Source organism: Mesoplodon densirostris, chromosome 15, assembly GCF_025265405.1.
Source record: "Mesoplodon densirostris isolate mMesDen1 chromosome 15, mMesDen1 primary haplotype, whole genome shotgun sequence".
NCBI classification, from domain to species: Eukaryota; Metazoa; Chordata; class Mammalia; order Artiodactyla; family Ziphiidae; genus Mesoplodon; species Mesoplodon densirostris.
Window position 1 is genome coordinate 8,138,602 of NC_082675.1, and position 13,583 is coordinate 8,152,184.

Genomic DNA, 13,583 nt, shown 5'->3' on the forward strand with positions numbered 1-13,583 from the left:
TTTTATTTATTTATTTTTGGTTGTGTTGGGTCTTCGCTGGGCGTGGGGGCTTTCTTTAGTTGTGGCGAGCGGGGGCTACTCTTTGTTGCAGTGCGCGGGCTTCTCATTGCGGTGGCTTCTCTTGTTGCAGAGCACGGGCTCTAGGCCCTCAGGCTTCAGTACTTGTGGCACACGGGCTCAGTAGTTGTGGCACGTGGGCTCTAGAGCACAGGCTCAGTACTGGTGGCACATGGGCTTAGTTGCTCTGCGGCATGTGGGATCTTCCTGGAACAGGGCTTGGACTGTGTCCCCTGCACTGGCAGACGGATTCTTAACCACTGCGCCACCAGGGAAGCTCAAGGAAGGCGGATTCTTTACCACTGGACCACCTGGGAAGTCTCTTAGGTGTCTTTTTAATAATGGTGTAGGGATCAGTCAGAGACGTTGCTAGCATGGTTTCCTGAGGCTTTATCACCCAGTGTTACTCGTTAGGTTTGTTGTCAGATGGACCCGGTCAGTGCCAGTTTTCACCCACCTCTCAGCTGTGTGACCTTGAACTATATCACTGAACCTCTCTGAATTTTAGTTTCTGCTTTTGTGAAATGGGGAGAATCAGCCCTACCCCACAGATAGGATTATTTTAATGTCTAGAGCAAGCACTCAACAAATGTTCCTAAGAATGGTAGTAAAATCACATCCAGCTTCATAGCCTACAATCAAGGTGTAGACGTCACTGTTCTACTCCGAGGACACACAATAGGAAGCTGTGGCTTACCCGAGGTGACACAGGTTATAAGTTGTAGAACCTGAACCCAGATCTTCTGAGTCTAGACCTAGTGTTGTCCCAGGCATAACAGCAGAAGTTTAACTAGTGAGATAGTATGTCCCCAGTCTGTACTTTCTGGAACCTCTGAATCCATTCCTTAGGGAGGGACTGCCTTGCCCCACTCCTTTCTCCCCTTTTTAAAAATTGTAGTAAGATATACATAACATAAAAATTATCATTTTAACCACTTTTAAGTGTTCAGTTCAGTGACATTAAGTACATTTACACTGTTGTGCAACCATCACCATCCATCTCCAGAACTTTTTCATCTTCCCAAACTAAAACTCTGTATCCAGAAAAAAATAAAATTAAAAAATTAAAAAAAACAAACAAGAAAAGCTCCTCTATATCCATTAAATAATAACTCCCCATTTCTCCCCTCCTCCAGCCCAGCAGGCACCCTTCTACTTTCCGCTTGTATGAATATACTGCTTTAGGGACCTCATAGAAGTGGAATCATATGGTACTTGTCCTTTTGTGTCAGGCTTGTTTCACTGAGCGTAATGTCCTCCAGGTTTATCCACGTTATAGCATGTGACAGAATTTCCTTCCTTTTTCAGGCTAAATTATATTCCATGGTATGTATATTATACATATTATTTATCCATTCATCCATCGGTGGACACTTGAGTTGTTTCTACTGTTTGGCTGGTTTTTGTTTTTCTTTTAAATTTTTTTGATGTGGACCATTTTTAACGTCTTTATTGAGTTTGTTACAATATTGCTTCTGTTTTATGTTTTGGTCTTTTGGCCATGAGGCATGTGGGATCTCCTTGACCAGGGATCGAACCCACACCCCCTGCACTGGAATGTGAAGTCTTAACCGCTGGACTGCCACGGAAGTGCCCTGTTTTGCTGCTGTGAACAGTGTTGATATGAACACGGCTCCCTTCCCTTTTTCAGAGATGGGCTGAATGATGCCGTTGTTAAAGAGTCTCCACCCCTTACTGGCTGAGTGGTCTTGGACAATTCCCTTCATCCCCTAAGCCCTGCTTTTCTCATCTGCACTGTGGAAATGATGATAGTTCATCCCACAGGGTGGTCAGGAGGATTGGGTGAGCGTAGATATGAAATATTTAGTACGGCACCGGCCACAAAGCAAGCACTCAGTACTTCTTACTCTCATACGTTCATTCAACAAAACATGTGGTGCCTGCTCTCCTCCTGACGTTGACAGTTACCCCTCACCTGGCTAGTCTCACCTACCCCGAGTGGTGACCAGGTGGGTAGAGGGCAGTGGGAATGACCCACTCAAGTGCAACTTGTAAGAGGTACAATGTCCACAGTGCATGTGAAAACAATAATGAAAGAACAAAGCTGATAAAAAGTTGGTTTGCTTTTTGTCATCATCAGGAACTGGCAATTCTAAACAACGTCAGTGATGAAATACTCCTTCCTCCAGGCACGATCCAGGGAGCGATCATTGCCACTGCTCCCAGCCTTTGGTTGCCTCATACACTCCATGTGAATTCCACACCTGAGTTGCATCGTATCTGTATACTTGTTTCCTTTCTGTTGTATTTCTTTTAAAATATGCTGCATAGGTGTTAGAAAAATTGGCAGCCTAAGAATCCTGTTTTCCTTTATTGTAGCTGTTTCTACTGTCTGATTGGCATTATAAAAATTATTTTTTATTAATAGACTTTATGTTTTAAAACAGTTTTATATTTTCAGAAAAATTCTGCAGATAGTACAGAGTTTCCACATAACCCCACACTCAGTTTCCCCTGTTATTAACATCCTACGTTAATAGCGTGCATTTATGACTTTATATATATATATATGTGTGTGTGTGTGTGTATATATATATATATATATATATATATATATATATATATATATTATTTATTTATTTTTCGCTGCATTGAGTCTTCGTTGCTCTGCACGGGCTTTATCTAGTTGTGGTGCACGGGCTTCTCATTGCGGTGGCTTCTCTTACTGCAGAGCACGGGCTCTAGAGCGCAAGCTTCAGTAGTTGTGGCGCGTGGGCTCAGTAGCTGTGGCTCGCGGGCTCTAGAGCACAGGCTCAGTAGTTGTGGCGCACGGGCTTAGTTGCTCTGCGGCATGTGGGATCTTCCCAGACCAGGGCTTGAACCCGTGTCCCCTGCATTGGCAGGCAGATTCTTAACCACTGTACCATCAGGGGAGGCCCTGCATTTGTTACTTCTAATGAACCAATACTGATACATTATTGTTAACTAAAGGCTATCGTTTATTCACATTTCCTCAATTTTTACCTAATGTCCTTTCTCCCTCCTTTTGTCTGCGATAGTTTCTCAGGGTTTGCTTGTTTTTGTCTCCCTTGACAGACTTAAGGTGTACGGGTTAGGCATTTTGTAGAGAGTCCCTCTTCGGGGATTTGTGGCTTTATTTATTTATTTATTTAAGTTATTTACTGGAGACTTACTGTAGATTAGTCATTGTGGGAGGCTGGGGATATAGCCGTGAACCAAGACATTTTATAGATAGCATTTATAAATCATTGACATTGACTCTGGGACTTGGAGAAGGTTGTGTACGTGCTGAGAATTGAACCCAGGCACCCCCAGAGGCCAAACCCTTGACCACGGTGTTGTTGGCCCCCTTCTGTGGGGAGAGGAAGGAGTTGTTCAGGTGGGTTTGAGGTAATAGGCACATTTTAAAACTTTTTATTTATTCATTTTAAAAAATGATTTATTTTACTTTTTATTTTTACTCATTTATTTATTTTTTGCTGCCACACAGCTTGTGGGATCTTAGTTCCCTGACCAGGGATCGAACCCGTGCCACCTGCAATGGAAGTGTGGAGTCTTAACCACTGGACCGCCAGGGAAGTCCCAACATTTTGAAAAATCGGGCAACCAAATGATGATCATAAAAGTAGGAAAATAAGTAGATAAGTTAGAAGTGAGTTCGATTCTTTCTGGTGAAGATTTGGGAAAGTGAGTTAAAATCATCTTCAGCTACATTTATCTTCTGAGCCCTTCTGCTCTTGCTGTTAAGTGCTACTGTGCAACTTACTCTGTTCTTAAATGTCTCTGCAGGAATGTTTTGTACACTCCAAAAATTAATGGTCGAGGTAGGCCAGTCACGAATAGGCCAGTAACACATCTGTGCCCATCCCTAAACACTTTTTTATGGCATGCTGTGGATGCAGCCAAAAAACCCATGTGTGACATGGTCATGGGGCAGGTAGTCTGGTGCCAGAGAGCAGGGTTCAGGGGCTCTGTCCTCCTGGTCTGGGGCGGCATCCAAGTCCTTTGAGCATTTCTGAACCTTGGTTGCCTCACCAATAAGTTAGGGATGATTCAGTGGAGTGACATCTTACACCTTGATGAGATTCTAAAGTTAGCAGCACACAAGGCCAAAATCTGGTAGAGTCAGGATTACCCTGAAAAACCTTGAAACCACCCACAAAGGAGTGAACACAAAATGACAAAGGAGTGAACGCAAAGTGCCTGTGTGGGAGACCCTCACACGGTCTGACAGTATGTCCATCACAGCCCATTTTTCTGCCAGCACATGGCTAGCAGACTCCAAGCTTGGTCAGACCAGATTGAGTATCTACTTGTGTTTAGGGCCCTTGATGCAAAAAACAATGACATGTCTTTACACACCAGGATGAGAATACACATGGCTTGCCGACTGATGGAAGACCAGAGGCAGGGCTCGTGGGTGAGACCTCATGGTTGCTTTTGTTTCTCTGAGTATGTAGCTGAATTGTGTACATTAGAGGATCAGTTGGGTCACTGCCCAGCCCCCTCCCAGAGGACTTGGTAAGGATTAAATGAGGTTGGGTCCATGAGAGTCCCTGGAGCTCTGGACAAATGTTTGGTGTCAAAAGTATGATCAGGGCTTCCCTGGTGGCGCAGTGGTTGAGAGTCCGCCTGCTGATGCAGGGGACACGGGTTCGTGCCCCGGTCTGGGAAGATCCCACATGCCGCGGAGCGGCTGGGCCCGTGAGCCATGGCCGCTGAGCCTGCGCGTCCGGAACTGTGCTCCGCAACGGGAGAGGCCACAACAGTGAGAGGCCCGTGTACCGCAAAAAAAAACAGTATGATCAGTGAATGATACATTCATGCAAGTCGTAGGGAGGTATGTGATTTGCTTTTAAAAATTTTTTTGGAGAAGGGGATGTTCTGTGTTTTGTGGATCCTGGGGAAGCCTGGCTGCTTGGTTTCTATTGAGTGTGTGGATATTGGTGGAGTTGGGAAGACAGGCAGTGACTCTGCAGAGACTTCTGCTGGGTAAGGTGCAGCCTCCAGCCCCCTTCAGAGACATCCCCTCTACCCTGGGCTAATATGGCTGCTTTGTTTCACCACAGAATGTCCTGAAGGAGCACGCGGATGACGACCCCAGTCTGGCCATCACTGGGGTCCCCGTAGTCACTTGGCCAAAGAAGACTCCAAAGGTAAGACACAGATCGCCCACAGCTGGGAGACCATAAATCCACTGCTTTTTCACATCTCCTGTAAGATGAATGTTGGCAGCCTTTCACGGGGAATTCCTGGGAGAGGGCACCCCGTTTAAGATGAATGGTGTTGGTGAGTTGTTCATTGCAACTTTTTTTTTTTAAAGGGATCATTTTCCCTAGCTGTGGAAACTGCAGGCACTGTCCCCTGGTGGTCACTCAGAAAACTGGGGAAGTGATGCCTCACCTTTCTTCCTTTCCTCCCCTCTCCTTTCTTCTATATCTCCTTCCTTCCCTTGACCTCTAGCTGCTTTGTGGGCTGTTTTCTCTTCTTTTGAAAGTAGTTTTTTTCTCTTTCTAAATGGGTTGATGCTGGGGAGTTCCCTGGTGGTCCAGTGGTTAGGACTCCGCGCTTCCACTGCAGGGGGCACGGGTTCGATCCCTGGTAGGGGAACTAAGATCCCACATGCCTTGCAGTGTGGCCAAAAAAAAAAAAAAAAAAAAGAGTTGGTGCTCACCATGAAAAATTTGATCAAACAGGAAAGGACAAAGATGCTGGGAAGAATAGTAGTGACGTCACTGAGAACTTACCAGGGGCAGGTTGCCTTGCCTAGTTCTCTGCATCCCGTCTTATTTAGACTCCAGCAATCCTGTGGGATAGACACTTGTGATTTGTTTGACAGATGAGGAAACGGAGGCTTAAAAAGACGAAGTTACTTATTAGGTTACTTGGCAGAGCCAAGTCTGACAGCAGAGACCAAACTTTCAACCAGTGCCCTACCTCGGCTGCACCACTTTCTTGAGCAAGTTATATAAGCTCCCAGAACCTTACTTTCCTCATTTGTAGAAAGGGGTTAGACCAGTACCTACTTCAAAAGGTCATTGTGAGGACTAAACAAGATAATGCATGCAGAGTCCGTAGGACAAGGGCTGATTCATGGTAAGAGCTCTAAATGTCAGTTGTAACCTAAGCAGCCTTCCTGTTGATGGGTATTTTGCTAATTTCTGATTTTCTTTTTACTGTTATAAAAAACACTGAGAGGAACGCTCTAGATCTCTATTGTCCAAAAGGGTAGCCACTAGTCATATGTGGCTATTGAGCACTTGAAATAAGGCAAACCCAAACTGAGAGGTGCTCAGTTTAATATACACAATAGATTTCAAAGACTTAGTACAAAAAAGAACAGTGCACGATACCAATTTAATTTATTTTTTATATTGATTGCCTGTTGGAATTAGGGTTGCCAGATTTTGAAAAGGAAGCCCATTTAAATTTGAATTTCAGGGCTTCCCTGGTGGCACAGTGGTTAAGAATCCGCCTGCCGATGCAGGGGACACGGGTTTGAGCCCTGGTCCGGGAAGACCCCACATGCTGCCGAGCAACTAAGCCCGTGCACCACAACTACTCAGCCTGCACTCTAGAGCCCGCGAGCCACAACTACTGAACCCGCGCGCCACAAGTACTGAAGCCCGTTCGCTTAGACCCTATGCTCCGCAACAAGAGAAGCCGCGACAGTGAGAAGTCTGCACACTGCAATGAAGAGTAGCCCCCAGTTGCTGCAACTAGAGAAAGCCCCCATGCAGCAACAAAGACCCAACATAGGCATAAAATAAATAAATAAATTAATAATAAATAAATAAATAAATTTGAATTTCAGATAAACAGCAGATATATTTTTTTACTATAAGTATATCCCATATAGTGCACGAGATATACTTACGGTAAAAAGAGTTTTTGTTCTTTATCTGAAATGTAATGGGGCATACTGTATTTTTATTTCCTAAATCTGGCAACCCTATTTGAAATGATAAAATTTTGGATATATTAAACAAAATGGATTATTAATATTCACTTCACCTTTTTCTTTTTACCTTGTAAAATGTGGCTTCAAAAAATTTTAAAGTACATATGTGGCTCACATTATATTCCTATTGGATAGTGCTGTTCTGGGTTATTCATTTCACTTTTGTTTGATTATCTTCTTAGGGTATATTCTTTCTTTTCTTTTTCTTGGCCATGCTGTGCGGCTTGTGGGATCTTAGTTCTCTGACAAGGGATCGAACCTGGGGCCACGGCAGTGACAGCACCGAGTCCTAATCACTGGACCACCAGGGAACTCCCATTAGGGTATATTCCTAAATGTGGGATTGTTAATGGGGAAAGTACTTGTGGGTATTGAATTCTAATTCTCTTTGAAGCTTAGTGGGAACTGAGGTGGCCATAGGAATGAAAAGGAGTTGCCTGCACATCTGCCTTTAGCTCCCCAATCTGTGGATGTGAGTGGGGTTTTAGAGTTGACTTTCCCCTACATGGGCCATAAATATAAATGTCATTTATCAGACCACAAACCATGCTTGCAGAAACAGCAACTTGAAATAGCCCAACCAGGTCCCATGGCTGCTTTGAACCTGCAGAGGAAACCGTGGCTTTGCCTTGCTGCCGCCTGCTTCCCTCCTAGCTGAGGAATTGCTCCACAGGACGGATTAGGGTTTGTAGAGGGCATGGGCTTGGCTTTTTTTTTTTTTTTCTTTTTTTGAATTTTTGAATTTTATTTTTTTTTTATACAGCAGGTTCTTCTTAGTTATCCATTTTGTACATATTAGTGTATACATGTCAATTCCAGTGTCCCAGTTCAACCCCCTTCCTCCCGCCACTTTCCCCCCTTGGTTTCCATACATTTGTTCTCTACATCTGAGAGCATGGGCTTTTTTTTTTTTTGCGGTACGCGGGCCTCTCACTGTTGTGGCCTCTCCCGTTGCGGAGCACAGGCTCCGGACGCACCGGCTCAGCGGCCATGGCTCACGCGCCCCGGAGCTCCGCAGCATGTGGGATCTTCCCGGACCGGGGCACGAACTCGTGTCCCCTGCATCAGCAGGCGGACTCTCAACCACTGCGCCACCAGGGAAGCCCCCGAGAGCATGGGCTTTTAAAGAAACACACTTGCCACTACTCACTGTAATCTCAGAATTAATGGAGGGGTCCAAACCAGCCTCTGGGGGAAATCACTTCAGGACCACAAATGTGCCCTGTCTGGAGACCCTTAGCCCACTCCTGAGGGGCTTCTGGGCATTTTTTTTCTTTAAAAAAAGAAAGCTGTGCCCCTTCTCCTCCCAAGGCCTGGAAACAGGAAGCTGGCTTCTGGCGGGAGTAGCCCTTATTTAAGATTCCCTTGGAGGACTGGTTTATAAGCACTGGTCTGTACGTAAGTTGGGCGTGGCTGGTATCAACACTGGTGGGAGAAATTGGAGCCCTTAGGCTGGTTGGGAAAGAGTGGGGGAGGGAGAAGTAAGAGCCTTTGACGTTTAACAGTGCTTGTGGGGTGCCAGGCTTTTTTTTAAAACACCTTATAATGAAACAAATAGAACTCACATACCTTACAGTTCTCCCACTTAAAGTGTACAATGAAATGTTTTTAGTATGTTGAAAATATTTAGAGTTGTGCAACCAACACCACAATCTAATTTTGGAACATTTTCATACCCCTCTTAAAAGAAGTCCCATCAGCGGTCAGTTCCCACTCCCCCAAGCCGCCCCTCCCCCAGCTGCTGGAAACTTTGTCTCCATGGATTTGCCTATTCTGGACATTTCATATAAATAGAATTGTACTGTATGTGGCCTTTTGTGACTGACTTCTTTCACTTAGAAGAATGTTTTCAAGGTTCATCCAAGTTATATATCTGTCAGTATTTCATGCCTTTATAGGGTTGAATAATATTCCACTGTATGGATGGACCACAGTCTGTTTAATCATTCATCTGTCGATGGGCATTTGGGCTGTTTCTACCTTTTGGCTATTGTGATTGATGATGCTATGCACATTCATGTACAGGTTTTTAATGTGAACATATGTTTTCATTTCTCTTGGGTAGAAACCTAGGCATAGAATTGACTAGTCAGATGGTAACTCTACATTGAAGTTTTTGAGGAACTGCCTGTTTCTCAAAGTGGCTGCAGCATTTTCTATTCCTCCCAGCAACTATAAGAGTTCCAGATTTCTCCACATCCTTGCCAACACCTATTATCTGTCTGTTTGATTAGAGCCATGCAAGCACAATCGTTTTCTTTTTAATTTAGTTTTCTATAAATTACTTGAAGTTTATTGTATGAGTTTGCAAGGGCCGCTGTGACAAAGTACCTCAGACTGAGTGGCTTAAATGACAGAAAATTAATTTTCTTACCGGTCTGGAGGCCAGAGATCACGGTGTTAGTTGGCAGGATGTATTTCTTTCTTTTCTTTTTTTAGTAGAGCTGAAGAGTCTTTTTTTTTTTTTTTTTAATTTATTTATGGCTGTGTTGGGTCTTCGTTGCTGTGCGCAGGCTTTCTCTAGTTGTGGCGAGCGGGGGCTGCTCTTCCTTGCGGTGTGCAGGCTTCTCATTGTGGTGGCTTCTCTTGTTGAGGAGCACGGGCCCTAGGCACACGGGCTTCAGTAGTTGTGGCACGTGGGCTCACTACTTGTGGCACGTGGGCTCAGTAGTTGTGGCACGTGGGCTCAGTAGTTGTGGCTTGCAGGCTCTAGAGCTCAGGCTCCGTAGTTGTGGCGCACAGGCTTAGTTGCTCTGCGGCATGTGGGATCTTCCCGGACCAGAGCTCGAACCCATGTCCCCTGAATTGGCAGGCAGATTCTTAACCACTGCGCCACCAGGGAAGCCCGGAAGATGTATCTCTTCTGAGGACTCTCTCCTTGGCTTGTAGATGGCTGTTGTCTCTGTGTCTTCACACGGTCTTCACTTTGTGTGTGTCTAATCTCCTCTTCTTATAAGGACACCAGTCATACTGAATTTGGGCTCACCCTAATGACCCCATTTTAACTTAGTTACCTCATTAAAGACCTATCTCCAAATACAGTCACATTCTGAGGTGCTGGGGGTTCAGACTTTAACATGTGGATTTTGGGAGGACACAATTTAAGCCCATAACATGTATTATAAATTATACAAAAAGGAATAAATAACATAATAATGAATACTATGACTCCCCCCTGCCCCAACTCAGCTCTAGAAATAAATTATTGCCAGTATAACCAAACCCCCCCTGGGTATTCCTTCTAAATGTATGCAACAGTTTTTAGATTTTATTTAATTTAATTCTTATATCGAGGCTGGGAGGGGGTTAGGATTGTCTTCATGATGCAGCTGAAACTGAGGACTCAGAGAGGTAGGCTGGTAAGCCTGGGGCCACACAGCTTGTGAATCTAAGGTGTTCGTCCCCAGATTTGTCCCTGGGCCTGAGGAACTCAATGAAACGTGGTGGAGGGCAGGGGGAGGGGAGGCTGGCTGCTGTATTTATGCATTTCCTGGCTGGTGGGGTTAAAAAGTTAACAGGAAGGGAAGAAGTAAGTAAACGACTGACTGCCTGGGCCGCCCGGGGTCTCTTGATTCCCAGGTTTGCAGTCGGCTTCCTCCCAATTTGATGCAGGTTGGGTTGAAAGATCAAGGGTGCTCATTGAGGCTGTCAGGATGCAAAGTCGGGATCGGTACTGGGTCTGGCTCAGGTTACTTAAGTAATTAATGCTAAATGATGATTAGCAAGAAATGCTTTGATCTCCCACCTTGCCTCCCGGAGAAGAAAGTCCCTTTCTGGAACTGATTAGGTGCCGTGAGGTCATTTCTGATGTGGTGTCTTTCAAATCAAAGATGCTACTGAATCACCCTCTGTCACAATTCCCCTGATTGGCCATTTTCCCCAGTGGTGATGGATTTGTTTTGATCCGTCTGTACTCTGGCCACTTCCTTTTATGACCAAGTGGTAGGATTTGGGGGCCTGTCTGTGACCTTAGAACCAAGCTGAGGGAACTGAACTTCTTTGAGGCCCAACTTCTGACCTCAGCCTTATTAGCAAGTTGACCTTCTGCCCACCAGCCAGACGCTTGTGCTCAGCCAGCTTGTGGGTTGGTTCCCAGAGAAGGAAACCGAGGAAGGAGGTGAGATGAAGCTTTCCTGGAAAGCGAGCATGTTGATGCATTTGCTTCTTAATCTCTAGTGGCCAAACCAGGCTGCCTCTTGAATTTCAATTATGGGCAATTTTTCCTGAGTGGAGGAGCAGAGAGGCTGGCGAGTATACCAGTAAGAACTCTGACGGGAACGTGGGGACAGCCCTCTTCAGCAGTTGGTGGATCAGCTCCCTCACGGGGACGTCACAGGAACCACGGGAGGAAGTCACACACACACACCTGATGTCTGTGTCACCCTCAGTTCTGCTTTGTTTCTCTTCCCCTGCCTCCATACTTGGTCATTCAGATCTGGGAGGCCTGAGAAGTCTGGGGTCCCCCGGGAGTGACATGCAGCCTTTCCCTGAAGGACAGGCGACAGGCACGTGAGTCTGTAGAAGAGGCCCCCGTGTACTTCCTGTTCCCACTCTGCCCTGCTCCCAGCTCCTGTCTCCCCCGAGTAATTAAGCTGAGGATGTACAGTTGAGGAGGAGGGGGGGGAGGATGACTGCCATTTATTGTTGCCTACTCACGGCCAGATAATTTTCTAGAAAGGCAGTGTGGCCTAATGAGGACCAGTCCTCAGGCTGGTGGCATCTGCTTTACCTGGGGAACGTTTCTGTTTTGTTTTGTTTTGTTTTTTTGCGGTACACGGGCCTCAGTGCTGTGGCCTCTCCCGTTGCGGAGCACAGGCTCCGGACGCGCAGGCTCAGCGGCCATGGCTCACGGGCCCAGCCGCTCCGCGGCATGTGGGATCTTCCCAGACCGGGGCACGAACCCCTGTCCCCTACATCGGCAGGCAGACTCTCAACCACTGCGCCACCAGGGAAGCCCCTGTTTATTTTTTTAATACAGTTTCCTGGGCCCCACTGAGCCACTCTGATTCAGTAGGGGTGGGTGGGACCTGGGAATTTGCACTTTCTAAATGCTTCACAGGTAATTCTCATGCACAACTAGGGTGAACTCTGGGGTCAGATGCACCTGGAGATTGACTCCTGGCTCGGCCGCTTACTAGTTGTGTGGTCATGGGCAAGTCTGAGGCTTAGTTTATTCATCTGTAAAAAGGGCCGATAGTGCCTTTCTTTCAAGTTCGCTGTGAGAGGCCGTCTGTAAAATACCTCTGTAGTAGCCTGTCAGTCAGTGATAGCAATTATACTTTTTCATAATTATGGTTTATAAGTAAACACTAATCCTGAATCTGCTCACCCAGAAGGCAGAAATAGAAGACACTGAAGGAGGAGATGGATCAGAAGGGGGTGATTGGTTTAGAGACATTTCCCATCCCTAAATTATTACTGGCTGTGGGACAAACACTGAATCTCAAGTAAGGGCCTGAATGGCTTAACTTCGCGGAAGTAGTCACAGCTGGCGTTTCCTGCGATGGGGCTGGTTTAAGAAAGTGCTTCTCCTTTAGTCCCTCCGCACTCCACCCGAGGGAGAAGTCCTAGGCCTGTGAGCGGGAGGGTAACTGTTGTCTTAGAATGTGCTGAAAGAGGCCTCGTGAGAGCCTGGTGGGAGAACGGGAACAGGAGATGCTCGACAGGTTGGGGGAGGCCGACAGCAGGGACCACAGGGCCAGGAGAGCAGAGAGTGGACGGCGGGAGGGTGTAGCGAGGGGAGCAGACAACAGTCTGGGACCCTAGTCTGGAATCCCCAGGGCTTCCTGAAGTGACAGCTAAGTCATTTGTGGAGTTTGGAAGCCGGCAGGTTCCCAGGAGTGCAGGCAGCAGAAACCCCTGATCAAAGAATATCCACAAAAGATGGTCTGCTTATTCTGGGTAATGTTCTCTCCAACATCAGCAACAGAAAAATCCCATTGAAAGATTGTTGGCGGTCAAGGGATGCCACAGTTTCTTCCAAGCTGAGACCCAGGTCTGACCAGTTATTTGAGCTCGGATTCCAAAATCGTTAGTGTCTGAACCATATGACAAGGATCCCATCAGGGCCCCCCTTTTTTTAGTGGTGTGAACTGAGGCCAGAAAGTGGAAGTTTCTAGAGTCACCACACATGATATCCAGGCAGGAGAGAACAGTGACCTTTCCTGATGGATTTTTTAAAAAAATAAATTTATTTATTTATTTTTGGCTGCATTGGGTCTTTGTTGCTGTGTGCAGGATTTCTCTAGTTGTGGTGAGCTGGGGCTACTCTTTGTTGTGGTGCGGTGGCTTCTCTTGTTGCGGAGAGTGGACTCTAAGTGTGTGGGCTTCAGTAGTTGGTGACACGTGGCCTCAGTAGTTGTGGCACATGGGCTTAGTTGCTCCGTGGCATGTGGGATCTTCCTGGACCAGGGCTTGAATCCATGTCCCCTGTGTTGGCAGGCAGATTCTTAACCACTGCACCACCAGGGAAGTCCCCTGATGGCTTTTTGTAGATAGAGTCTTAACCGTCTTCTCCCTGCGTCTTTGCATTGTCTTCCTTCTGTATGTGCCTGTGTCCAAATTTCCTCTTTTTATAAGGACA

At 46.2% G+C, this 13,583-nt stretch overlaps 1 protein-coding gene across 3 annotated transcripts in view; it reads left to right on the forward strand.

The window, feature by feature from the left end:
• KDM2B (lysine demethylase 2B) overlaps window positions 1-13,583 on the forward strand; it is a 124,508-nt gene that overhangs the window by 67,148 nt on the left and 43,777 nt on the right. For all 3 annotated transcript variants that reach the window (XM_060118163.1, XM_060118164.1, XM_060118165.1), the window contains one exon: window positions 5,109-5,195. In XM_060118163.1, the coding sequence (XP_059974146.1) occupies window positions 5,109-5,195 (87 nt within the window). The remainder of the gene's footprint in view (window positions 1-5,108; window positions 5,196-13,583) is intronic.